The sequence below is a fragment of the Schistocerca piceifrons genome, chromosome 9 (assembly GCF_021461385.2).
Source record: "Schistocerca piceifrons isolate TAMUIC-IGC-003096 chromosome 9, iqSchPice1.1, whole genome shotgun sequence".
NCBI lineage: Eukaryota > Metazoa > Arthropoda > Insecta > Orthoptera > Acrididae > Schistocerca > Schistocerca piceifrons.
Genome location: NC_060146.1, coordinates 154,309,493 through 154,336,108, shown reverse-complemented (window position 1 = coordinate 154,336,108; position 26,616 = coordinate 154,309,493). Strand labels below are relative to the sequence as shown.

General features: G+C 48.0%; 1 protein-coding gene across 1 annotated transcript in view; it reads left to right on the top strand.

The window, feature by feature from the left end:
- The window catches only part of LOC124716782 (speckle-type POZ protein-like), a 33,566-nt gene extending 7,190 nt beyond the window's left edge, over nt 1–26,376 (top strand). The window contains exons 2-3 of the mRNA XM_047243329.1: nt 14,907–15,364; nt 26,097–26,376. Coding sequence (XP_047099285.1) covers nt 14,907–15,364; nt 26,097–26,376 — 738 coding nt within the window. The remainder of the gene's footprint in view (nt 1–14,906; nt 15,365–26,096) is intronic.
- Nucleotides 26,377–26,616: the final 240 nt, after the last annotated feature.

Sequence of the window (26,616 nt, the reverse complement as noted above, 5' to 3'; positions counted from 1 at the left end):
TCCTGTAATGTTAGCAAAACAGCGTGGAATATAGTAAAGAAGGAAACTGGGGGGAATGACAAGGCATTGTGTAACAACATAATAATAAGGGGTAATGAAAAACTGGTTAGTGTCCCAAAAGAAGTATACGAGAGATTTATAGATCAATTTAGTAAGATGAGTAAGGAGGATGTGATCAACCCACCGCAGGTGCTAAATCCCAGTAATGTCACTAATTCGATCTTCCTGAGGTGTGTTAAAAAAATGGTTCAAATGGCTCCGAGCACAATGGGACTTAACTTCTAAGGTCATCAGTCCCCTAGAACTCAGAACTACTTAAACCTAACTAACCTAAGGACATCACACACATCCATGCCCGAGGCAGGATTCGAACCTGCGACCGTAGCGGCAGCGCGGTTCCAGACTGTAGCGCCTTTAACCGCTTGGCCACCCCGGCCGGCAATGGTGTGTTACAGAACAGGAAATCCTGAGAACCATTTCCAACTTAAAAGCAAGTACATCCAGTGGCTGGGATGACACCTCAGCCAAATTTCTGAAAGAATGCAGTAATGAGTAAATAAGGCCACTGCAACATTTAATAAACAGCTCTTTCAGACAGGGGTCATTTCCTGACTTGTTAAAAGTCACTGAAATAAGACCAGTGCATAAAAAGGGAAAAACTACTGATGTACAAAATTATAGGCCTATTTCATTGACATCAGAACTTAGTAAGTTGTTGGAAAGGCTATTTCTTGATGAAATAGAATCATTTTCCTCTAAGTACAATATGTTAAAAAGTTCTCAACAAGGTTTCAGGAAGGGCAAGTCTACAATAACAGCCATAGCCACATTTATTCAAGCGGTATTGAATAAACTTGATGATGGAAACAAAGGTATTGGCACCTTTCTAGACCTGTCTAAGGCTCTTGATACTGTAAATCACTCCATTCTTCTACATAAGTTAGAAACTTATGGGGTCAGAGGAGTGGCATTAGATTTGTTAAGATCGTACCTTGCTGACAGGAGACAATGTGTTAAGTTGTATCATACAACCGGGGGACTTATACAAACAGTAAAACCATCTTATAAAATTCTTAACTGCCGGCCGTAGTGACCGAGCGGTTCTAGGCGCTATAGTCAACAACCGCGCGACCGCTACAGTCGCAGATTCGAATCCTGCCTCGGGCATGGATGTGTGTGATGTCCTTAGGTTAGTTAGGTTTAAGTAGTTCTAAGTTCTGGGGGACTGATGACCTCAGATGTTAAGTCCCATAATGCTCAGAGTCATTTGAACCATTTTGAAAATTCTTAACTGTGGAGTCTTTCAGGGAAGTGTTATTGGGCCTTTTCTGTTCGTTGTGTACATCAATGATATAATAATTCCAAAAAATGCAGACCTTGTGAATTATGCCGACGACACCTCCTTCATAAGCCGGGGCCCTACAAAACAGCTGTTGTTGTTGTTGTTGTGGTCTTCAGTCCTGAGACTGGTTTGATGCAGCTCTCCATGCTACTCTATCCTGTGCAAGCTTCTTCATCTCCCAGTACCTACTGCAACCCACATCCTTCTGAATCTGCTTAGTGTCTTCATCTCTTGGTCTCCCTCTACGATTTTTACCCTCCACACTGCCCTTCAATGCTAAATTTGTGATCCCTTGATACCTCAAAACATGTCCTACCAACCGATCCCTTCTTCTAGTCAAGTTGTGCCACAAACTTCTCCCCAATCCTATTCAATACCTCCTCATTAGTTACGTGATCTATCCACCTTATCTTCAGCATACAAAACAGCTAGCAGTGCAAAATAATATCAAGAACACTAGCCTCACCACATAATATATGACTAAAAATAAATTGGCATTAAGTAAGGAAAATACAGTTCTAATGGAGTTTATGCTAAATTAGAAATCAAGTGGATACTGAGCCAGAGTTATCAATTGAAACAATTGATAAACATAAATTCCTGGGTATTATAGTTAATGAACATCTTAAATGGAAGGAGCACATCAGCTACATGTGTAAAAAAAATCTCGTGCAATACCTACCTGCTAAAACGCCTTTCTAGCATAATAGCGTCACCAGTCTTAAGACAAATCTATTTTGGTATTATACACTCCCACATACAATACGGTATTGAGATTTGGGGCGGGGCACCAACGGTATGCATGGATAGGGCTTTTATAGCCAAGAAGAGAGCAATTAGGATAATAGCGAATATTAGTAAACGTCAATCCTGTAGAGAATACTTCATTAAGTATAATATACTAACAGTGTATTCATTATATGTTCTAAGGACGATACTGTTTGTAAAAGAAAATATGGAGCACAGTGTAATAAATAGTGATATCTACTGTATAGTGATAATACAAGGAAGAAAGAGGATTACCACATAAAATTCAGAAATAAAAAAGCAACCGATCATAATCCATTTTCTGCTGGAAGATTTTTTTACAACAGACTGCCAAATACCATAAAAATGTTAAAAGAAAACATATTTAAAATAAAATTAATGCAGCTGTTAATTGCTAAATGTTTGTACTCCATCAAGGATTTTTAATGTTGTATGTACTTTATTTCTACTACTAAACTATTATTATTGTTCATGTATGTACTGACTGACTATGTCCACGACTGTAAAAGTTATTATGGACAAATAAACCATTATTATTATTACTCTATAATTCAGTACCATTTTGGTCACAGAGTGTCTGGACATTTTGTTTTGACCCACCTACCGCTTTGACATAAGACCAAAATTTCTTAGGATTTTCTGCCAAGTCAGTACATAGAACTTTACTTTCAAATTCGTTGAACGCCTCTCGCATAGCTCTCCTCACATTACATTTCGCTTCGTGTAATTTTTGTTTGTGTGCAAAGCTTTGGCTATGTTTGTATTTTCTGTGAAGTTCCCTTTCCTTCCGCAGCAGTTTTCTAACTCGGTTGTTGTACCACGGTGGCTCTTTTCCATCTCTTACAATCTTGCTTGGCACATATACTCATCTAATCCATATTGTACTATCTGTTAGAAGGCGGTGAGTCGCGCGCTGTCTATAAAATATTATTTCGTGCGTACTTGGGAATAGCCGATGCCCGTACGTATGTTATCGTTGTTGTTGTTGTGGTCTTCAGTCCTGAGACTGGTTTGATGCAGCCCTCCATGCTACTCTATCCTGTGCAAGCTGCTTCATCTCCCAGTACCTACTGTGACCTACATCCTTCTGAATCTGCTTGGTGTACTCATCTCTTGGTCTCCCTCTACGATTTTTACCCTCCACGCTGCCCTCCAATACCAAATTGGTGATCCCTTGATGCCTCAGAACATGTCCTACCAACCGATCCCTTCTTCAAGTTGTGCCACAAACTTCTCTTCTCCCCAGTTCTATTCAATACCTCATCATTAGTTATGTGATCTACCCATCTAATCTTTAGCATTCTTCTGTAGCACCACATTTCGAAAGCTTCTATTCTCTTCGTGTCCAAACTAGCTATCGTTCATGTTTCACTTCCATGCATGGCTACACTCCATACAAATACTTTCAGAAACGACTTCCTGACACTTAAATCCATACTCGATGTTAACAAATTTCTCTCCTTCAGAAATGCTTTCCTTGCCATTACCAGTCTACATTTTATATCTTCTGTACTTCGACCATCATCAGTTTCCTTTGCTCCCCAAATAGCAAAACTCCTTTACTACTTTAAGTGTCTCATTTCATAATCTAATCCCCTCAGCATCATCCGACTTAATTCGACTACATTCCATTATCCTCGTTTTGCTTTTGTTGATGTTCATCTTATATCCTCCTTTCAAGGCACTGTCCATTCCGTTCAACTACTCTTCCAAGTCCTTTGCTGTCTCTGACAGAATTACAATGTCATCGGCGAACCTCAAAGTTTTTACTTCTTCTCCATGGATTTTAATACCTACTCCGAATTTTTCTTTTGTTTCCTTTACTGCTTGCTCAATATACAGATTGAACAACATCGGGGAGAGGCTACAGCCCTGTCTCACTCCCTTCCCAACCACTGCTTCCCTTTCATGTCCCTCGACTCTTATAACTGCCATCTGGTTTCTGTACAAATTGTAAATAGCCTTTCGCTCCCTATATTTTACCCCTGCCACCTTCAGAATTTGAAAGAGAGTATTCCGGTTAACATTGTCAAAAGCTTTCTCTAAGTCTACAAATGCTAGAAACGTAGTATTCGGTTATTTCAGAGTCTCATGCTAGCCCACAATATTTAACAGAGTAAATAATATTGCAGCATTCAGTAATTATTTTTTTGATTAATCACTGCATATATAGAATTAAACGAAAGTCCCAATCCCGAGTACCGCGATAAACCCCGACGCCGTTGCCGTTTTAGGCTGCTCTTTATTGCACTTCTTTTTATTGGGCCTTTCAAGGTTTCCATTTTTGATTTGTTTGTCACAATTGAGTACACCTTCTTCCTGTTTTCATGCTTGATCCGTCTATCCCCTGGGCTCTCTTACTACTAAATCTGACGGCGGTGTCATGGGGAGTCTCCCTTGTGAGTAACATTTTATGTTTGCGATAAAGTTAGCTGGCACACTGTGTGCATCCGTTAACCAAAGCCCTCATGAAATTGTGGAGCTTTGCCCAAGCTTTGCCCAAGAATGGGGTTCTTCACACAGTTTGTTATGAAAAAAGTGTAGGCCTATTTTTTTTTTGAGAACTACACTGTGACTGGAATGAAGAAAAACACAGCTTCAAGAGCAGGGTTAGACGAGTCTTTTGCAGCTAGTCACTATTTTGTAGAGTGTTTCTGTATATAGAAAACATGAACAATGTTTTCGTGGCAATTTTGGAAGCCTTCTGCTGCTCCTGCCATAAATCAGTTTGTCTCGACCGTACGACAGCAACAGATTACAGCTGGACATCCTGTTCGTTTCGCATTTACCGCACAGGCCGCTCGCACCAATTGTGCGATATGTGTCTAATGTCTGAACCCTCTGTTTTGCTCTGTAGGAACCTCCCCAGGCAGTTAGGAAGACGGGTTGCCGGGTTTCGAACCCTACGGATGACCTTCATTTTTTATTAATACTTTAAACAGTGGAGCATTTTCTGGGTAAATCATACACTCGTTTGATATTTTTTTTAAATTTGTATTTTATTAGGATTCCGTACTTCAGTCGGTAAAAACAGAAACCTTATAGCATCGTTCTGCTGTATCTCTGTCTCTCCGCCTGTTAAGATCTTTTGTCTGAGGATCAGGCAGAGATGTCAGGTTGAAACGTATGTCAAATACGGGGGTGGTTTGAAAAGTTCTCGGAACGGAATAGAAAAAAAGTATTTACATCACTGGAACCTTTTTTTATTTTTCAACGTAGTCTCCTTGTAGGTTAATGCACTTGGTCCAACGATGTTTCCAGTGCCTTGATCCCATCTCGACATGAGTTTCCTCCAGGACTGCAAAATAGTTGTCAACTCCGGCTATCAGTTCTTCGTTTGCTGCATCTTCGTCCACCAAGAAACATTTTCAGTTTTGGGAGGAGATGGAAGTCTGAAGGAGCCATAGCTGGTGAATAAGGCGGGTGTGGCAACAATTCATGCCTTGTGTATTGTGTATTGAGTATTGTGTATTGCCCTTATATACGCTAGCTGCCGGCTGTGACGTCATTGGTGCCCGTGACATTGCCATATATGGGCATGTTTTGAGTCGGCGTTCGATGTGCCCTCTTCAGCCGCGCGATCGCTGGATCCCACGGAACGATGAGCTGCTAGTTTCTCGCGTAAGTGTGGCCAAATGACGAAAGTGTCGTCAACGTATCGAAAAAAACATTTCGGATTCAATGGCACAGTATCTATGGCAATATCCTCAAAATTCTCCATGAAGAGGTTTGCAGCAGCTGGAGCCAACGGGCTACCCATTGCTACGCCGTCTGTCTGATGGTAATACTGGCCGTTGTACACGAAACAGGAGGACGTAAGAGAAACTAGACGAGTTTTTGGAACACTTCAGTGGCATCAACAGTAATATTCAGTTCACCATGGAGGTGGGAAAAGTTAATGCATTGCACTTCCTCGAGGTCCTTGACCATCGTAAACGAAATAGGTGCCTTGGCCACAGCGCCTACAGAAAACCCACCCACACAGACCTGTACCTGCACGCCACCAGCCATCATCATCCAGCACAGAGGCGCACAGTATTACAAACATTGGTGCATCGTGCAAGAGGAATATCAGACGACGATAACCTGCCCCATGAACTGAGCCACCTACGCAAGGTTTTCAGGAATAATGGCTACAGCGCCCATCAAGTGAAAGAAGTGATTTGTGGGGAATATTAGAATAAGACCACCAACGAAGAGCAGGAAAAGAAACTTGCTTTTCTGTCATTCTGTGGCTCTGTGTCGGGCAAGATATGCCTCCTGTTGAAAAGACACAAGATCAAAACCGAGCGAGGTGGCGCAGTGGTTAGACACTGGAGTCGCAATCGGGAGGACGACGGTTCAAAGCCGTGTCCGGCCATCCTGATTGAGGTTTTCCGTGATTTCCCTAAATCACTCCAGGCAAATGCCGAGATGGTTCCTCCGAAAGGGCACGGGCGACTTCCTTCCCCATCCTTCCTTAATCCAATGAGACCGATGACTTCGCTGTTTGGTCTCCTTCCCCAAACAATCCCAATTCCAACAAGATGAAATCAATCTTCAGCCCTCCAACGAAAATCCGTCAATTACTGAGACCAGTTAAAGACGCAGTAGGTTTCAGAACACCTGGAGTCTACGAAATTTCTTGTGAGTGTGGCCAGAAGTACATCAGTGGTGCGCACTGTGGAACAATGCAGGAAGGAACATGAGAGGTAGTAGCGCCTACGTTATCCAGAGAAATCTGCGTTAGCTGAGCATGCGTTAGAAAACGGTCACCACATAAAATTTGACGATACCTCTGTCGTGGCTCGCACTAACGGCTTCTGGGAAAGGAAGCTATTGAAATAAAGCACCCTGATGTAGTAACCAAAACCAATTGCGGGAACACCTTGGGCTGCAGATCAGAGCCACCAGGCAGGGAAGCCGCCGGTGGTGGAGCCCGCACCAGCGGGTAAACACAAGGACGAGTCGGACGACAGACCAACGACAACCGACCACGACCGACTATGACCCGCACAACAAGGAAGAGATAAAGAACGGAGGCTTGTAGAAACCACACCAAACACCAACAGTAAATCCACTCGGAACCAGAGCCAGGCAAATGTCAACAATGAGCAACGACCAGAACGCAGTACCGCCGAGATAGAGACGCAATCCAGAGCGAGTACCAGACTGACTGGACTAGATTTTTTTTTTTTTCTTTATTGTATTTCAATTCCCCATCGGGGCGGGCTGGCAGCAGCATATGCGCTGCTCTTCAGCCGAAAGACATAGAACAAAACAATAGAAGACATTTAAAAACAGCAAAGGAGAGAAGAAGGCGAACATAGATATAAAAAAGGGATAACATCATGGAAGGCAATATACAAAAAACGGGGTGACTGTAAAATGGAGATAAAAAACTGTTTAAAAGTAGCACACACAAAAAGCCACACACTGCGACGATTAAAAGAACACAAGGCACAGTATGACTGGAGCATAAAGGTGTTGACGGATGGCATAGCACACAACGTAACACTGACGGTGAACCTCAAGGCAGTACACAATTAAAATCACACCTCTTGACGCACACGAGAAACAGCACGAAACACAACACTGACGTGGCACACTGATGATGATCAATACAGAGGATCTGCCAGGTTCAAGGAGATGAGGGAGACCTGAAGAAGGGAGGGAGGGGAAGAGATGGGGGAGGGGAATGGGGGGCGCTCAGAAGAGGGCCAGGTAGGGAGGGATGTGGGAAGGAGAGAGGCAAGTATGAGGTGCAGGGTCTCAGGGGAGGGGGGATGGAGGAAAATCCGCTCTGGGAGGAGGAGGAAAGAGGAGAAGGGGGCCCTGGGGAGGGGGGGGGGGAACAAGGCCGGGTTATAGTTGGAAGGAAGGGTATATGTCACGACGAAGTTCGCATCCGGGAGGGGGAGGCGTTGGAAATTGCCCTGATGAAGAAGATGGAGGGTGTGGAGGTGGAGAGAGGGAGGGATACAGCGATAGAGGCGCGGCAACGGGCGGGGGGTGGAGAGGAAGGAGGAAACCAGAGGGTGGGGGGGGATCAACCCTGCGAACAATGTAAAGGATGCAGAGATGTTGGAGGAACAAGAGGAGGTGGGGGAAGGGGATCAGTTCATACAGGAGCCGTGTGGGGGAAGGAAGGCGGATACAGAAGGCAAGGCGGAGCGCATGGCGTTCAAGGATTTGGAGAGCCTTGTAAAAGCGGGTGGGGGCGGAGATCCAGGCGACGCTGGCATAACAGAGGATAGGACGGATGAGGGATTTGTAGGTGTGGAGGATGGTAGAAGGATGCAATCCCCATGTCCGGCCGGACAGGAGTTTCAGCAGGCGGAGGCGGGAATGGGCTTTCTGCTGGATGGTCAGGAGATGAGGGGTCCAGGTGAGGTGTCGGTCAAGGGTGAGGCCAAGGTATTTCAGGGTGGGGGTGAGTTGGATAGGACGACCATAAAGGGTGAGGTAGAAATCTTGGAGGCGAAAGGAGCGAGTGGTACGGCCTATGATGATTGCCTGGGTTTTGGAGGGGTTGAGACGGAGGAGCCACTGGTTACACCAAGTGGTGAACTGGTTAAGGTGGGTTTGGAGGGTACGTTGAGACCGTTGAAGGGTAGGATAGAGAGCCGGGAAGGCAGTGTCATCAGCATATTGGAGAAGGTGAACTGGTGGGGGTGGCTTGGGCATATCAGCTGTATACAAGAGATAAAGGAGAGGGGAGAGGACAGAACCCTGGGGGACGCCAGCCGTGGGATAAAAGATACGGGAGTTGGTGTTGTGGAGGGTGACATAGGAAGGACTGTGCGAGAGGAAGGAAGCGACCAGACGGACAAAATTGATAGGCAGGGCGTAGGTTTGGAGTTTAAAGAGGAGACCGGGATGCCATACACGGTCATAGGCATTTTGGAGGTCAAGGGAAACAAAAATGGCGGAGCGACGGGGGTTGAGCTGGAGGGACAGAAGGTGAACAAGGTTGAGGAGTTGGTCGTCAGCAGAGAAGGAGGGTCAGAAGCCACACTGGGTAAGGGGGAGGAGGTGGTGTTGAGCAAGGTGCCGATGGATACGGTGGGAGAGGATGGATTCAAGGACCTTACTGAAGACGGAGGTGAGGCAGATGGGACGATAGGAAGAGGCGGCAGAAGTGGGTTTGTTGGGTTTGAGGAAGAGGAGGATGTGGGAGGTCTTCCACAGGTCAGGGTATAAGCCAGTAGAGAGGATGACATTATAGAGATGGGCGAGGACAGTTAGGAAGGAATAGGGGCTTTCTCGAAGGTGACGGTAGGTGACACAGTCGTGACCAGGGGCCGTGTTGCGTTTGGACTGGAGGAGAAGTTTAATGTCTTGTGCTGTGATGGGAGTGTTGACGTCGGAGGGGGGGCAACTGCCCCAAGTACTGGAGACTAGGAGCAAGTGGAGCGACTGAGGTATCAGCACGTTCCATGACGGTAGGAAAAAGAGAATAATCAAAGTGGGGATCATCGGGGATGGAGAAGACCTCGGAAAGGTGGGAAGCGAAGTGGTTGGCCTTACTAAGGTTGTCTGGAAGGGGGCGATCGTTATGGAGAAGGGAGTAGTGGGGAGCGGAAAGGGAACCAGTAAGACGATGGAAGGCAGACCAGTACTTGGAGGAGTTGATAGGGAGGGTGGCATTGAGTCGTGTGCAGGTCTGGCGCCAGTGCCGGCGTTTCGTTGCTGTAATAAGGTTCCGTACGTGTCGCTGTATTTGCCGGTGGCGTTGGAGTGTATCCCTGTCACGAGTGCGGAGGAAGGAGCGATAGAGGCGGCGGGATTCACGGAGGAGGAGGACAGCCCGCGGAGGGAGAGTGGGACGGTGTGGGTGGATGGTTTTAGTAGGAACATGGGCCTCCACGGCGTCAGTAATTACCGTCTGAAGGAAGGATGAGGCGCGGATGATGTCGTCAGGATGGCGATAGGTAAGAGGGTGGCTTTCGACCTGGGTGGAGATGGAGTCCCGGTAGGCATCCCAGTTGGCACGGCGATAGTCATGGACGACCTTGGGAGGGGGTGCAGGTTGCGGAGCCGGAGGGGGGCGGTTTGCAGACGTTATGGTGAGAAGGACAGGGAGGTGATCGCTACCTGTGGGGTCAAGGACGGCGACAGTGATACGCCCAAGGAGGTTGGCGGAGGCAATGACAACATCGGGCGTGGTGTTACTTTCGGGTCGGGTGTGCTGGGGAATGGGAACAAGGTCACCCTGGATTGCGGAGAGGAACTGATGCCACCGCCGAAGGGCAGCAGGAGTGCGGCTATGGATGTTGAGGTCGGCGGCAATCACATAGGTGGAGAAGGTGTGGTCAATGTGTGAGATGAAGTCATAAGGAAGAGGAGCAGTGGAGCGGACATAGATGGTGGCACAGGTAATGGTGAGGGAGGGGAAGAAGACGCTAAGGATAAGGTGTTCAGTGGGGTCATTGAGGAGAGGTTGTGGCCGGACGGGGATATGCTTAAGGTGGCCAATCGTGACTCCACCCTGCGCACGAGGACCAGGAGCATCAGTGCAGTGCAGGATATAGGGGGAGGTGCGGATAGAATGGTGGGGCTGGAGAAAGGTTTCGTTCAAGAGGAAGGTGTCGACCTGGTGGTGGGAGAGGGTGTGCATGAGGAGGTATTTGTTGGAGCGGAAGGAGCGAATGTTCTGGAAGAGGATGCGAGACTCGTGCCGCGCCATGACGGGAAGGAGGGGGGGAAGAGAGGGAAGGGAAGAGACTTAAACTAGGGTGTCGAGGCGGGTGAAGGTGAAGTGGACTTGGTTGTGGGAGTAAGTGGCGAAGGTGTTCAGGTGGAAAACAGAGCGAGCAGCAAGGGATATTTGTTGGAAGGTGTGCAGGTGCTGAAAAGGGTGAATGTTTTGGAGTACAACGGTAATGAACCGGATGATGTCCTCGGCCGTGGGGGGTGGACGGAGGGAATTGTTAGGATGGACAGGAGGATCGATGGGACGAACTGGGACTGTAAGTTCAGGGGTATGTGGGATGGGGGCCATTGCAGGTATTACAGGAAAGAGGAGCAGCGAGGTTGGGGCAGTTCTTGAGAAAGTGGGAGGCCTTGCAATGGGGACAGGTGGGGGGGTTTTTGCAATTGGGAGTCAGGTGGTCATTGTACATCAGGCACCGTTGGCAACGGTAGGATTGGGGAGGGGATTTGGAGGATTCAACAGGGTGGCGACGGTGGTATATCAGGGCACCCTGGGTGAGGAGATGGTCTATGGAGGGGGCGGACTCTGAGAATACCCGCATGAGGTAGGTGGGACCAGAGGCATCGTGGATACGGCGGGCAGAGCGGATTTCCAAGTCCGGGTGGGAGTTCAGTTCTACCAACACTTCATCCTCTGTGATCACCGGGCTGAGCTTGGTGATCACAGCGGTGTAGGTGGGGGGGCGACGGGGAGGCTGGGGCTGACGAGGAGTGGAAGCGGAAAGGAAGGGTGTCAGAGAGGCGTGGGGGCCAAACATAACTCGTGGGAGTTTTCGCAGGAGGTCTGTGTGAAATGATGGGGACGGGGACTTGATAAGGACTGAGTCCCTGCGGGGAATGAGTTGGGAGATGGGAGCACCAGGTAAGTACTTTCGTATTTCCTTGATGAGGGTACGAGCGTCGAGGAACTTAGGATCGGGAGTTGACAGGACAAAGGTGTGGAGGGTGGGGGCCAAGGTAGGGGTGGCAGGAGGAGGGGTGGTGTCCATGGTGACGGCAAGGGGAGGGGGAGGTGGCGTTGATTTTTTGTGGGAAGTGGCGGGAGCAGAGTCGGTAAGGACTCGCTTTTGGGGTTTTTTGGAGACTGGAGGCTGGGAGGAGTGGAGAGGGACGGGGAGGAGAGGGAGGTGGCGGGTGGCAGATCCCTGTGGCGTAGTGGAGGCACCGGGAGAAGCAGCTGGTTCAGTGGTGGCGATGGTGGCTCGGCGCAACGTGATGCGTGCGGGAGATGCAGAAGACGACGCGACGGGGTCGGTGAGAGAGGGGAAGCCAACCACCTGAGGGGCGGCAGCAGAGGCGGCAACAGAGGCGTACGTGAGGGCGGGGGTAGTAGTGGGAGCTGTTGAGGGTGTGGAGGCTGGAGGAAGGGTGTAGAGGTGTGGGTATACAGCAGGGGAGGAGATAGGGGGGTGGGTAAGTGGAGGAAGGGAAGGGGAGGTGGAAGGAGGGGGGCCAGAGGCGGCACTCCAGGAAGTGACTGTGGGAGAGGGGGAGGGGGAGGTGTAGATGACGGTGGAGGTGGGAGTACTCATTGCAGACGAACGGCGACGGACAGACGGACGTGCAGCAGGCGGCGTCGGCGTCGGCGATGGGCAGCGGCGAACAGCAGGCGGCGTCGGCGTCGGCGTCGGCGGCGAACAGACGGACGAACAGCAGGCGGCGGCGGCGGCGGCGGCGGTTGCGACGACGGCGATGGACAGGCAGCAGGCGGACGGACGGACGGACGAACGAACGAACAGCGACAGCAGCGGGCAGACAGACAGACAGACAGACAGACACAATCTTCGAAGACGGAGATTCCACCCTGAGAGTAGCCCAGGCTTTGCAATCTGACGCTTTCGAAGGAGGGGATCCAACCCTCTAGATGCTGGACTAGAGCAGAGCGGTCCCTATATACGAAACCGGAGGGAGCTGCTATTGGCCGCGGTCTGCACGTGGTGTAGCGGTGGCTGCGCGAGAGCCGCTGCGCGGAAGAGCCGCCGCGGACGCGGAGCCCTCTATGGGCTGGTCGCGTCCATTTGTTCTGGCGCGTGTTCGACTTCTGCGGCGGGAGGTACTAGACCTGAATAGAGACGGTGGCTTGCAGCTCAGCGCTGCGTGGGATCCAGCGATCGCGCGGTTGAAGAGGGCACATCGAACACCGACTCAAAACATGCCCATATATGGCAATGTCACGGGCACCAGTGACGTTACAGCCGGCATCTAGCGTATATACAGGGTGTTTCAAAAATGACCGGTATATTTGAAACGGCAATACAAACTAAACGAGCAGCGATAGAAATTCACCGTTTGTTGCAATATGCTTGGGACAACAGTACATTTTCAGGCAGACAAACTTTCGAAATTACAGTAGTTACAATTGTCAACAACAGATGGCGCTGCGGTCTGGGAAACTCTATAGTACGATATTTTCCACATATCCACCATGCGTAGCAATAATATGGCGTAGTCTCTGAATGAAATTACCCGAAACCTTTGAAAACGTGTTTGGCGGAATGGCTTCACATGCAGATGAGATGTACTGCTGCAGCTGTTCAATTGTTTCTGGATTCTGGCGGTACACCTGGTCTTTCACGTGTCCCCACAGAAAGAAGTCACAGGGGTTCATGTCTGGCGAATAGGGAGGCCAATCCACGCCGCCTCCTGTATGTTTCGGATAGCCCAAAGCAATCACACGATCATCGAAATATTCATTCAGGAAATTAAAGACGTCGGCCGTGCGATGTGGCCGGGCACCATCTTGCATAAACCACGAAGTGTTCGCAGTGTCGTCTAAGGCAGTTTGTACTGCCACAAATTCACGAAGAATGTCCAGATAGCGTGATGCAGTAATCGTTTCGGATCTGAAAAATGGGCCAATGATTCCTTTGGAAGAAATGGCGGCCCAGACCAGTACTTTTTGAGGATGCAGGGACGATGGGACTGCAACATGGGGCTTTTCGGCTCCCCATATGCGCCAGTTCTGTTTATTGACGAAGCCGTCCAGGTAAAAATAAGCTTCGTCAGTAAACCAAATGCTGCCCACATGCATATCGCCGTCACCAATCCTGTGCACTATATCGTTAGCAAATGTCTCTCGTGCAGCAATGGTAGCGGCACTGAGGGGTTGCCGCGTTTGAATTTTGTACGGATAGAGGTGTAAACTCTGGCGCATGAGACGATACGTGGACGTTGGCGTCATTTGGACCGCAGCTGCAACACGGCGAACGGAAACCCAAGGCCGCTGTTGGATCACCTGCTGCACTAGCTGCGTGTTGCCCTCTGTGGTTGCCGTACGCGGTCGCCCTACTTTTCCAGCATGTTCATCCGTCACGTTCCCAGTCCGTTGAAATTTTTCAAACAGATCCTTTATTGTATCGCTTTTCGGTCCTTTGGTTACATTAAACCTCCGTTGAAAACTTCGTCTTGTTGCAACAACACTGTGTTCTAGGCGGTGGAATTCCAACACCAGAAAAATCCTCTGTTCTAAGGAATAAACCATGTTGTCCACAGCACACTTGCACGTTGTGAACAGCACACGCTTACAGCAGAAAGATGACGTACAGAATGGCGCACCCACAGACTGCGTTGTCTTCTATATCTTTCACATCACTTGCAGCGCCATCTGTTGTTGAAAATTGTAACTACTGTAATTTCGAAAGTTTGTCCGCCTGAAAATGTACTGTTGTCCCAAGCATATTGCAACAAACGGTGTATTTCTATCGCTGCTCGTTTAGTTTTTATTGCCGTTTCAAATATACCGGTCATTTTTGAAACACCTGTAAGAGCACACCAACATCCCAGTGGCAGTCATACCACATGACAATGGCCAAGGAGTGCTTGGCCGAAAGCTCGTGTACTTTTAAGCAATTGACGCGGTTGGAAACCCGAGAACATTTTATTCACATACTGACATGTATTTCATTGTTATATCGGATATAATATTTAGTGACTTAGGGGGTTAATTAGCTAAGTCCTGTGGAAGTATACTGACTTTTATTGTGTCCTTCGTTACCAAATACAGCGCTGAAAATGTCTCTCTGGTGCCTTTGCCTTTTCTGAAGCTAAACTAACCGTTATCTGGATTCATCATTAATAGGTGTAAACATTTTCGTGTCGACAGCTGCCTATCATAGAGTCTGAGCTGTTCAAAGTGGGCGAGGTGCAGAGGAAGGAGTGGCTGCGAGGCTTCAGCCAACCGAAGGATGTGCAGTCAGACGAGCTACTGCTGGAGAGCGAGGTGGTCGTGGTGCTCGGCGTGGCGGAGTCCGCTCCAGGACCCGCCAACAGTCTCAAGGGTGACCTGGCAATGCTGCTCAAGCTGGAGGAGGACGCTGACGTCACGCTGCTGGCCGGTTCCGGCGCGGAGCGGCTGAGGGCGCACTCGACGATCCTGCGCGCTCGCAGTCCTGTGTTCGCTTCCAGGTTGCAGTCACCGGAGGTAGCCACCAAATCTGGCTACGTGTTCGACATGCAGGACGTGAAGCCGCGCGTGGTCAAGGAGCTGCTTCGCTACATCTACACCGACAGTACTCCGGAGCTGTCTCAGATGCCGGAGGAGCTGCTTGCCCTCGCCAACAGGTTTGATCTACAGACAGGATAAATACAGCCAACTGTGCCACATGGTCCTCTCTCTCCATCGGCTCCCCAGCCCCATTTTGTTTTTTCCTCTCCTCCCCCCTTTTTACCCTCATCTGTCCGGATCCTGCCCCTCCCCCTCCCCCATCTGCCTTAGGCTTTGGTGTGTCATCTTCGTGTTTACTCTATAGTCCAGTGTTTGCGTGCACATTCAGTGTTGTGCATTCCCTTTTTTAAGTGTTGCCACCCCTGTCTCCATTAGCATCGTCAACCACGTGTTTTTATACACTACTGGCCGTTAAAATTGCTACACCAAGAAGAAATTCAGATGAGAAACGGGTATTCATTGACAAACATATTATACTAGAACTGACATGTGATTGCATTTTCACGCAAATGGTTCAAATGGCTCTGAGCACTATGGGAATTAACTTCTCAGGTCATCAGTCCCCTAGAACTTAGAACTACTTAAACCTAACTAACCTAAGGGCATCACACACATCCATGACCGAGGCAGGATTCGAACCCGCGACCGTAGCACTCGCGCTATTCCTGACTGAAGTGTCTAGAACCGCTCGGCCACCACGGCCCGCTGGCTCGTACAAGACCTGCAACATGCGGTCGTACATTATCCTGCTGCGGTTTCGCAGAGATCAAATTAAATGGAGAGCCACGGGTCGTAACACATCTGAAATGTAACGTCCACTGTTTAAAGAGCCGTCAATGCGAACAAGAGGTGACCCAGACGTGTAACCAATGGCACCCCATACCACCACGCCGATTGATACGCCAGTATGGCGATGACGAATACACGCTTCCAATGTCCGTTCACCGCGATGTCGCCAAACACGGATGCGACCATCATGATGATGTAAACAGAAGCTGGATTCATCCAAAAAAATGACGTTTTGCCATTCGTGCACCCAGGTTCGTCGTTGAGTACACCATCGCAGGCGCTCCTGTCTGTGATGCAGCGTCAAGAGTAACTGCAGCCATGATCTCCGAGCTGATAGTCCATGCTGCTGCAAACGTCGTCGAACTATTCGTGCAGATGGTTGTTGTCTTGCAAACGTCCCCATCTGATGATTAAGGGATCGAGACGTGGTTGCACGTTCCGTTACAGCCATGCGGATAAGATGCCTGTCATCTCGACTGCTAGTGATACGAGTCCGTTGGGATCCAGCACGGCGTTCCGTATTACCCTCCTGAACTCACCGATTCCATATTCTGCTAACAGTCATTGGGTTCTCGACCAACGCCAGCAGCAATACGATAAACCGCAATCGCGATAGGCTACAATCTGGCCTTTATCAAAGTCGGAAACGTGATGGTACGCATTTCTCCTACATACACGAGGCATCACAACAACGTTTCACCAGGCAACGCCGGTCAACTGCTGTTTGTGTATGAGAAATCGGTTGGAAACTTTCCTCATATTAGCACGTTGTAGGTGTCGCCACAGGCGCCAACCTTGTGTGAACGTTCTGTAAAGCTAATCATTTGCATATCACAGCATCTTCTTCCTGTCGGTTAAATTTCGCGTCTGTAGCACGTTATCTTCGTGGTGGAGCAATTTTAATGGCCAGTAGTGTACATATGAGAGAGAGAAGGCAGTCAGCCATTGCATTCCTACTTGTGGTGATTAATTTGTGTGGCATGTAAGCATGCCTCTGGAATGCCTGGGGCAACTTAATGCTAGTATGGTTTATACTCTGATGAGTCAAAACAATATGACCATTGACCATTGCGTAACTGAAATGCGAACGCGTATCTCGGAATTGACAAAGCTATTTGGCAGTTCTCGTCCTACTGTCGTGAACGTAAATGTAAACTGTTGAAGTACTGTGTAACGACAAGTAGGTGACAAGGTGTTGGATGTCCACCCTTCATCGGACAGTGTGAAGGTCAGAGGCTCCCCCACTCTGAAAAAGGAAGACATGCTGCGAGCTATGGCAGATCTGACGACAGAGTACAAAATTGAGCACGCACAAGTGTTTTGGAGCACACGGTTCCGTGCAGATTGTTGAACGTGGGGGTACACGGAAGACAATTTTTACTTGACCCATGTTGACGCTACGACATGGTCTATTACAGTTGCAATGGGCATGGGATTACCGATGTTGGATAGTGGGTTGTTGAAAACACGTCGTCTGGTCAGATGCTGCTACGGCAGGATGGTGGCCGTGCTTGAATATGCTGCCATCCAGGTGAATAGCTACCTGAAACATGTCCTGCGCCATAGATGCAGGATAAGGTGAAGTGTTTTGCTATGGAGGACGTTCACGTGGGCTTCCATGAGACCTATGGTAGTAACCAAAGGCACCGTGACAGCTGTGGAGTACCATATGTGAAAGAGTTCCGTGGATGTATGGCGCGACAAAGTATAACATGTGAGAAGAGTATCGGTAAAACTGCGACATTTCAACGAAGCGTGTGTTTGTCATCTTCAGACAGTGATGTCGAGTGTTAATAGAAGACCCATGAAGGACAACTATTACCACGGATAAAGAGGAGCGCAAATAAAAAAGGGAACGTCACCATCAGGCGCTGAAGACCACGCGATAGATGATCGACGGCCGCGTCATCCCCAGTGATCCATCATCAGATGCGGTATGGAGGGGCATGGGATGGAGGACGGAGGATGTTGTAGGGTTGGGTTGGGTTGTTTTGGGGAAGGAGACCAGACAGCGAGGTCATCGGTCTCATCGGATTAGGGAAGGACGGGGAAGGAAGTCAGCCGTGCCCTTTGAAAGGAACCATCCCGGCATTTGCCGAGGGGCATGGGATCTGGACATCACACTCACATGTTAAATAAAGTCTATTCGCGCCGTAGTTTTTAACTAATTTACGTTTTTTTAAATAGTTCAATAATTATTGGGTGGTCACAAGGCCTTAATTATCATCTAGGAATTTCAAGGTCCGACCATGAACCTTAGCGACGGTGATGGTCCTTGTCTACAGATTCACCTTTGCGATACATTTTTCCCAACGACTGAAGACTTAATAGAGACATTGCTTGTGGAAGTTAGCATATTGGTGGTTCAGGAAGTGTCCTATCTAAAATAAATCTACATCTTGATCTGCATCCACATGATTACTCTGCCACTCACAGTTAAGTGCCTGGCATTGGATTCATCGAACGACTGTCGAGGTGTTTCTATACCGTCCCACGCTCGAACGGCGCGCGGTAAAAACGAGCTTCTGCGCGAGCTCCGATTTATTTTATTTTGATAATCGTTCCTCCCTATGCAGGTGGGCACCAACAGAATACTATCGCAATCGGAGGAGAGAGTTTGTGATTGAAATTTCCCGAAATGTTACTGCCGCAACGAAAAGCGTTTCAATGATTGCCACCCCATTTCACGTATCATATCCGTGGCAACATCTTCTCTATTTCGCGATGATACGAAACGAGCAGTCCTTCTTTGAACTTATGCGAAGTCCTCCGTCAGTCTCATGTGGTGCATATCCAATACCGCAGAGCAGTACTCTAGAAGAAGGCAGACAAGCGCGGTGTAAGCAATCTCTTGAGCAGAACTGTTGTGCCTTGTAAATGTCCTGCCGGCCGGAGTGGTCGAGCGGTTCTAGGCGCTTCAGTCTGGAACCGCGCGACCGCTACGATCGCAGGTACGAATCCTGCCTCAGGCATGGATGTGTGTGATGTCCTTAGGTTAGTTAGGTTTAAGTACTTCTAAGTTCTAGGGGACTGATAACCTCAGATGTTAAATCCCATAGTGCTCAGAGCCATTTTAACCATTTGAGGTTTCCCCGGAACATTATGCAATCGTTCCAATTTAAGTTATTCATAACTGTAATCCCTAAGTTTTTAGTTGAATTTACAGCTATTAGATTTGTGTGATTTATCGCATAACCGAAAATGAGCGGATTTCTTTTAGTAGTCATGTGGACTGCATCACACTTTTCATCACTTAAAGTTAATTGCCACTCTTCGAGCCACACAAATAACTCGTCTAAATCATTTTGCAACTGGTTTTGATCATGTAACGACTTTAGAAGACGGTAAATGACAGCATCATCCGCAAACAATCTAAGAGGGCTGCTCGGATTGTCTCCTGTGTCATTTTTTAAGAGCAGGAACAGCAAAGGGCCTGTAACACCTCCTTGGGGTATGCCAGATATTACTTCTGTTTTACTCAATGACTACTGGTCAATTACTGCGAAATGTGACAGGAACTCACGAATCCAGTCGCACAACTGAGATGATACTGGAAAGTCGTTTGTGAGCAACGGTGTCGAAAGCCTTCTGGAAATCTAAAAATATGAAATCAATTTGACACACCCCGTTGATAGCACTTTTTACTTCGTGAGAATAAGGAGCTGGTTGAGTTTTACAAGACCGATAATTTCTGAATCCGTGCTTACTATTTTTCAATAAATCGTTTTCTTCGAGATAGTTTATAATGTTTGAACACTCCCAATGTTCCAAAACCCTACTGAAAATCGACGTTAGTGACATGGGGGTGTAATTCAGCGGATTATCCCTGTTTCCTCTCTAGGGTACTGGTGTAGCCCGCTGAACTTTCCAGCCGCCTTTTTGGCCTCACTATGGGGTTTTCATCTGGGTTTCGTGGCAGACGAATATGGGGCAAAGACCCAAGAAGCAGCATGTACAACGTAATTGTACGTAGTATGCTCCCGTGGCCGTGTGTCAGTTACGAGCAAAGCGTAACACCATACAATGGCTGTCCCAACAACAACTCAGCATCATCTTGCGCGATGATTGATTCGTCTTCGACATTTTTTGCGGTGATGAATGCATGTATTTTAATCATCTGTAGCCTCTGTTGTCAGGTCGTCCTAAGTTGTTTCTAATATTACGTTGACAGTTATCACGATACGCTTGTTTATGTGCAACTGAATAAAACCAATGTTGTCATGTCATACACGTTTCGTTTTTAGTTTTTGAAAGACATATGCATTCGTGTACACATAAAAATGTATACTGTATATTTCAGGCCGCTAAAGGCGCCTTTCAAAAAATAAAAGCAAAATGAGTGCGGTATAATAAAATTACACTACTGGCCATTGAAATTGCTACACCACGAAGATGACGTGCTACAGTCGCGAAATTTAACCGACAGAAAGAAGATGCTGTGATATGCAAATGATTAGCTTTTCAGAGCATTCACACAAGGTTAGCGCCGGTGGCGACACCTACAACGTGCTGACATGAGGAAAGTTTCCAACCGATTTCTCATACACAAACAGAAGTTGACCAGCGTTGCCTGGTGAAACGTTGTTGTGTTGCTTCGTGTAAGGAGGAGAAATGCGTACCATCACGTTTCCGACTTTGATAAAGGTCAGATTGTAGCCTATCGCGATTGCGGTTTATCGTATCGCGACAGGCATCTTATCCGCGTGGCTATAACAGATCATGCAGCCACGTCCCGATCCCTGAGTCAACAGATGGGGACGTTTGCAAAACAACCATCTGCACGAACAGTTCGACAACATTTGCAGCAGCATGGACTATCAGCTCGGAGACCATGGCTGCGGTTACCCTTGACGCTGCATTACAGACAGGAGCGCCTGTGATGGTGTCAACGACGGACCTGGGTGCACGAATGGCAAAACGTCATTTTTCCGGATGAATTCAGGTTGTGTTCATCATGACGGTCGCATCCGTGTTTGACGACATTGCGGTGAACGCAACATTGGAAGCGTGTATTCGTCATCGCCATACTGGCGTATCACCCGGCGTGATGGTATGGGGTGCCATTGGTTACACGTCTCGGTCATCTCTTGTTCGCATTGACGGCACTTTGAACAGTGGACGTTACATTTCAGATGTGCTACGACCTGTGGCTCTACCTTTATTTTGATCTCTGCGAAACCGTACATTCAAGCAGGATAATGTACGACCGCATGTTGCAGGTCCTCTACGGGCCTTTCTGGATACAAAAATGTTCGACTGCTGCCCTAGCCAGCACGTTCTCCAGATCTCTGACGAATTGAAAACGTCTGGTCAATGGTGGCCGAGCAACTGGCTCGTCACAATACGCCAGTCACTAGTCTTGATGAACTGTGGTATCGTGTTGAAGCTGCAAGGGCAGCTGTACCTTTACACGCCATCCAAGCTCTGTTTGACTGATTGCCCAGGCGTATCAAGGCCGTTATTACGGCCAGAGGTGGTTGTTTTGGATACTGATTTCTCAGGATCTACGCACCCAAATTGCGTGAAAATGTAATCACGTGTCAGTTCTAGTATAATATATTTGTCCAATGAATACCCGTCTATCATCTGCATTTCTTCTTGGTGTTGCAATTTTAATGGCCAGTAGTGTATTTTCATTCACTTACAAATAGACGGACCTAATGTGACAATTATCAGTATAATATTTGTGACCACTACGAAAAGTTACAGTTATGTAATCAATTTTTGGTATATTTTTAGGTACATGTCCGAAATACTAGTAGTGTGTGCACAGAATAAGTTGGACCATTAAAGGCCTGAACATGTTCAATATTTATTGATAATAATAGTTCGTCAGCACTTCAATAAATGAAACAACCCGCACACCATCAATATTATTGTCAATACTGACAGACGGTAAGGTGATTTTGCAAGGTTAAGATGTCAAACGCCCAAAAGAAAGCATGCGTCACAATCATACCAGCTGTAACAACAGAAAAAGAGGGAATTCTTCAGAAAATGGCTGAGAGAGAGCGACTTGTCGCATATTAATTTACTGACTGAAATCAGAATCACGTTCGCGAAATATTTCATAAAACTGTTTTCGAATGAAGAAAGAGAAGTAAAAATGTAGTGTGGTGAACAACGCAGCCTGCTATGGTAATGATCATGTAAAGTAAAGAACATTTTTCACGTGTATTTTGCACTGTAAGACAAATAATAGATGCACCACGAAGTAGATGTCAAAATGCGACGCAAATCGGTAGATGTGCTGTACATGTACGGGCAAACAAACCAGCACAATTCAAATTATTTATTCCAGAGGAAAAGCTTCAGGAACTAAACAACTCAATAACGCGTTGGTCCACCTCTAGCCGTTATGCAAGCAGTTATTCGGCTTGCAGTTGATTGATAGAATTGTTGGATGTTTTTCCCACTGATATCGTCCCATATTATGTCCGATTGCCACGTCAAATTGTCACTCGCTGATTGGAGGACCCGGCCCTTAATGTTGCAGACGTTCTCACTGGAGAGAGATCCGGCGACCCTGCTAGCCAATGTAAGCTTTCGTAACCACGAAGACAAGCTGTGGAAATACTCGCTGTGTGCCAGCGGGCATCATTTTACTAGCTTGCCACGAAGGGTAGCAAAACGGAGCGTAGAAAATCGTCCACGTACCACTACGCTGTGAAGATGGCACGGATGATAACCGTAGAGGGTTGATACACAGTCAACATAGATTTAGAAAATATCGTTCTTGTGAAACACAACTAGATCTTTACTCGCATGAAGTGCTGAGTGCTATCGACAAGGGATTTCAAACTGATTCCGTATTTCTGGATTTCCGGAAGGCTTTTGACACTGTACATCACAAGCGGCTGGTAGTGAGATTGCGTGCTTATGGAATATAATGTCAGTTATTTGACTGGGTTCGTGATTTCTTCTCAGAGAGGTCACAGTTCGTAGTAATTGACGGAAAGTCATCGAGTAAAACAGAAGTGATTTCTGGCATCCCCCAAGGTAGTGTTCTTTGCCGTTTCTTATCTATATAAACGATTTGGGAGACAATCTGAGGAGCCGTCTTAGGTTGGTTGTAGATGATGCTGTCGTTTATCGACTAGTAAAGTCATCAGAAGACCAAAACAAATTGCAAAACGATTTAGAAAAGATATCTGTATGGTGCGAAAATTGGGAATTGAACCTAAATGCCGGCCGGAGTGGCCGTGCGGTTCTGGGCGCTACAGTCTGGAACCGAGCAACCGCTACGGTCGCAGGTTCGAATCCTGCCTCGGGCGTGGATGTGCGTGATGTCCTTAGGTTAGTTAGGTTTAATTAGTTCTAAGTTATAGGCGACTGATGACCTTAGAAGTTAAGTCGCATAATGCTCAGAGCCTTTTTTGAACCTAAATAAAGAAAAGTGTGAGGTCATCCTCATGAGTGCTAACAGGAACTCGTTAAATTTCTGTTACACGATAAATCAGTCAAATCTAAAGGCCGTAAATTTAACTAAATGCCTAGGAATTACGAACTGCTTAAATTGGCAGGAACAGATAGAAAATGTTGTGGGGAAGGCTAACCGCCGGCCGTTGTGACCGAGCGATTCTAGGCGCTTCAGTCTGGAACCGCGCTGCTCCTACGGTCGCAGGATCGAATCCTGCCTCGGGCGTGGATGTGTGTGATGTTGTGATGTCCTTAGGTTAGTTAGGTTTCAGTAGTTCTGTCTAGGGGACTGATGACAGCAGATGTTAAGTCCCATAGTGCTCAGAGCTATTTTTGAAGGCTAACCAGAGACTGCGTTTTATTGGCGCGGCATTTAGAGGATGTAACAGATCTACTAAGGAGACTGCCTACACTACGCGTGTCCGTCCTCTTTTAGAATACTGGTTCGCGGTGTGAGATCCTTACCAGATAGGATTGACGGAGTACATCGAAAAAGTTTTGAGAAGGGCGGCACGTTTTGTATTATCGCTAGGCAGGAGAGGAGTGTAACGGACATTATACAGGATTTGGGGTGGACATCATTAAAACAAAGGCGTTTTTCGTTGCGGCGGAATCTTCTCACGAAATTCCAATCTCCAACTTTGTTGATGCCGACCTACACAGCGAGAAACGATCACCATGATAAAACAATGGAAATCAGAGCTCGTAAGGAAAAATATAAGAGTTCGTTATTTCCGCGCGCTCTACGAGATTGGAATAATAGAGAATTGTGAAGGTGATTTATAGAGTATCCATGTAGATGTAGATGTAGGGTCCTGCTATGAAAGTAAATGACGCCCCAGCCCGCTTGGTTGGCCGAGCAGTCTACGCACGGCTTTCCGGGTTGGGAAGGTGTGCCGGTCCCCGGCACGAATCCGCCCGGCGGATTTGTGTCGAGGTCCGGTGAGCCAGCCAGTCTGTGGATGGTTTTTAGGCGGTTTTCCATCTGCCTCGGCAAATGCGGGCTGGTTCCCGTTATTCCGCCTCAGCTACACTATGTCGGCGATTGCTGCGCAAACAAGTTCTCCACGTAGACGTACACCACCATTAGTCTACCACGGAAACATAGGGGTTACACTCGTCTGGTGTAAGACGCTCCCTGAGGGGTCCACCAGGGGCCGAACCGCACAATAACCCTGGGTTCAGTGGGGGGCGGCGGTGCGGTGAAGTGGACTGCGGTAGTCGTCGTGGGGTTGTGGACCACTGCGGCTGTGACGGGGCCAGAGCCTCTCCGTCGTTTCTAGGTCCCCGGTTAACATAACATGACATAACATAAATGACGTCCCAGAGCATAACTGCTGGTTGTCGGGCCGTGTGGTGGGTGAAAGTCAGGATGGTATGCCAGCGGTCTGCGGGGCGTCTGGAGACACAGCTTTGGTCTCGAATCTCATTGACTAGAGTAGAATTGTTTTAAATCATGTGTCACGCTCGAACTGAGTCCCAGCGACCACGGGTGTTGGACTGGGGTGCCACTTCATTGCAGGACCCCTTTGGTTGTCATCACCGGCACGCTTACAGGCATCCAGGTTCGTCGTTGAGTACACCATCGAAGGTGTTCCTGTCTGTGATGCAGCGTCAAGGGTAACCGCAGCCGTTGTCTCCGAGCTGATAGTCCGTGCTGCTGCAAACGTCGTCGAACTGTGCGTGAAGATGGTTGTTGTCTTGCTAAGGTCCCCATCTGTTGACTCACGGATCGAGACGTGGGGCGGATAAGATGCCTGTCATCTCGACTGCTAGTGATACGAGGCCGTTGGGATCGAGCACGGCGTTCCGTATTACCCTCCTGAACCCACCGATTCCATATTCTGCTAACAGTCGTTGGTTGGTTTGGGGAAGGAGACCATACAGCGAGGTCATCGGTCTCATCGGATGAGGGAAGGACGGGGAAGGAAGTCGGCCGTGCCCTTTTGAAAGGAACCATCCCGGCATTTGCCTGGAGCGATTTAGGGAAATCACGGAAAACCTAAATCAGGATAGCCGGGCGCGGGATTGAACCGTCGTCCTCCCGAATGCGAGTCCAGTGTCTAACCACTGCGCCACCTCGCTCGGTTGCTAACAGTCATTGGATCTCGACCAACGCTAGCAGCAATGTCGCGATACGATAAACGGCAATCGCGCTAGGCTATAATCCCATCTTTATCAAAGTCGGAAACGTGATGGTGTGCATTTCTCCTCCTAACACGAGGCATCACAACAACGTTTCACCAGGCAACGCCGGTCAACTGCTGTTTGTGTATGAGAAATCGGTTGGAAACTTTCCACATGTCATCACGTTGCAGGTGTCATCACCGGCGCCAACCTTGTGTGAATGCTCTGAAAAGCTAATCATTTGCGTATCACAGCATCTTCTTCCTGTCGGTTAAATTTCGCGTCTGTAACACGTCATATTCGTGGTGTAGAAATTTTAATGGCCAGTAGTGTAACTTGTGGACGTCAACAAGTTCGCCGTATTGTCTAATCCAACTTGGCGAGAACCTCACCTCAATATATTTTATCATTCTGAATACGTTTAGGATGACACGTCTTAGCTTCCTCACTGTGTATACATTACTGACATGTGGTCTGAAGATATTAGCAACCTGGACTGTCGTTTGGTTGCAGGTTCGAGCTGACGGGCCTGATGAGGCGCTGTGAACTGGAGCTTTGCCAGAAGCTGACAGTGGACAATGCTGCCCGAACTGCACTGCTAGGGGTGCAACACTCCTGCCTGACGCTCCTGCAGGTCGTGGTGCCATTCATCGAGCAGAGGTACGGAGAAGTGATGGGCACCCCTGGATGGACTGTCGCTGTCCGCACCGACCCCGAAGCCATGGCTACTGTCAGCCGACTCATCTCCGATGCTGCCAAGGGACAGATCAAAATTCGACTTTCATCTCACTAACTACATTTTACTGGGGATAGACACAATCCAGTGAGGAAACAAAATGTCTCTCCTGATGTGCTCACTTTTCCTGACTAGCCTGCGACAGTCCGCACCAACCTCGATGGCTACGGTCAGCTCTCTGATCTCGGATGCTGCCGTGGGGCAATTCAGAATTCGTACCTCATGTCAATAAATCTTAGTGCGGCTAGTCGCTACCCTGTGCAGAAAATTTTTTTCCCCAAGTACTTGACTCTCCTT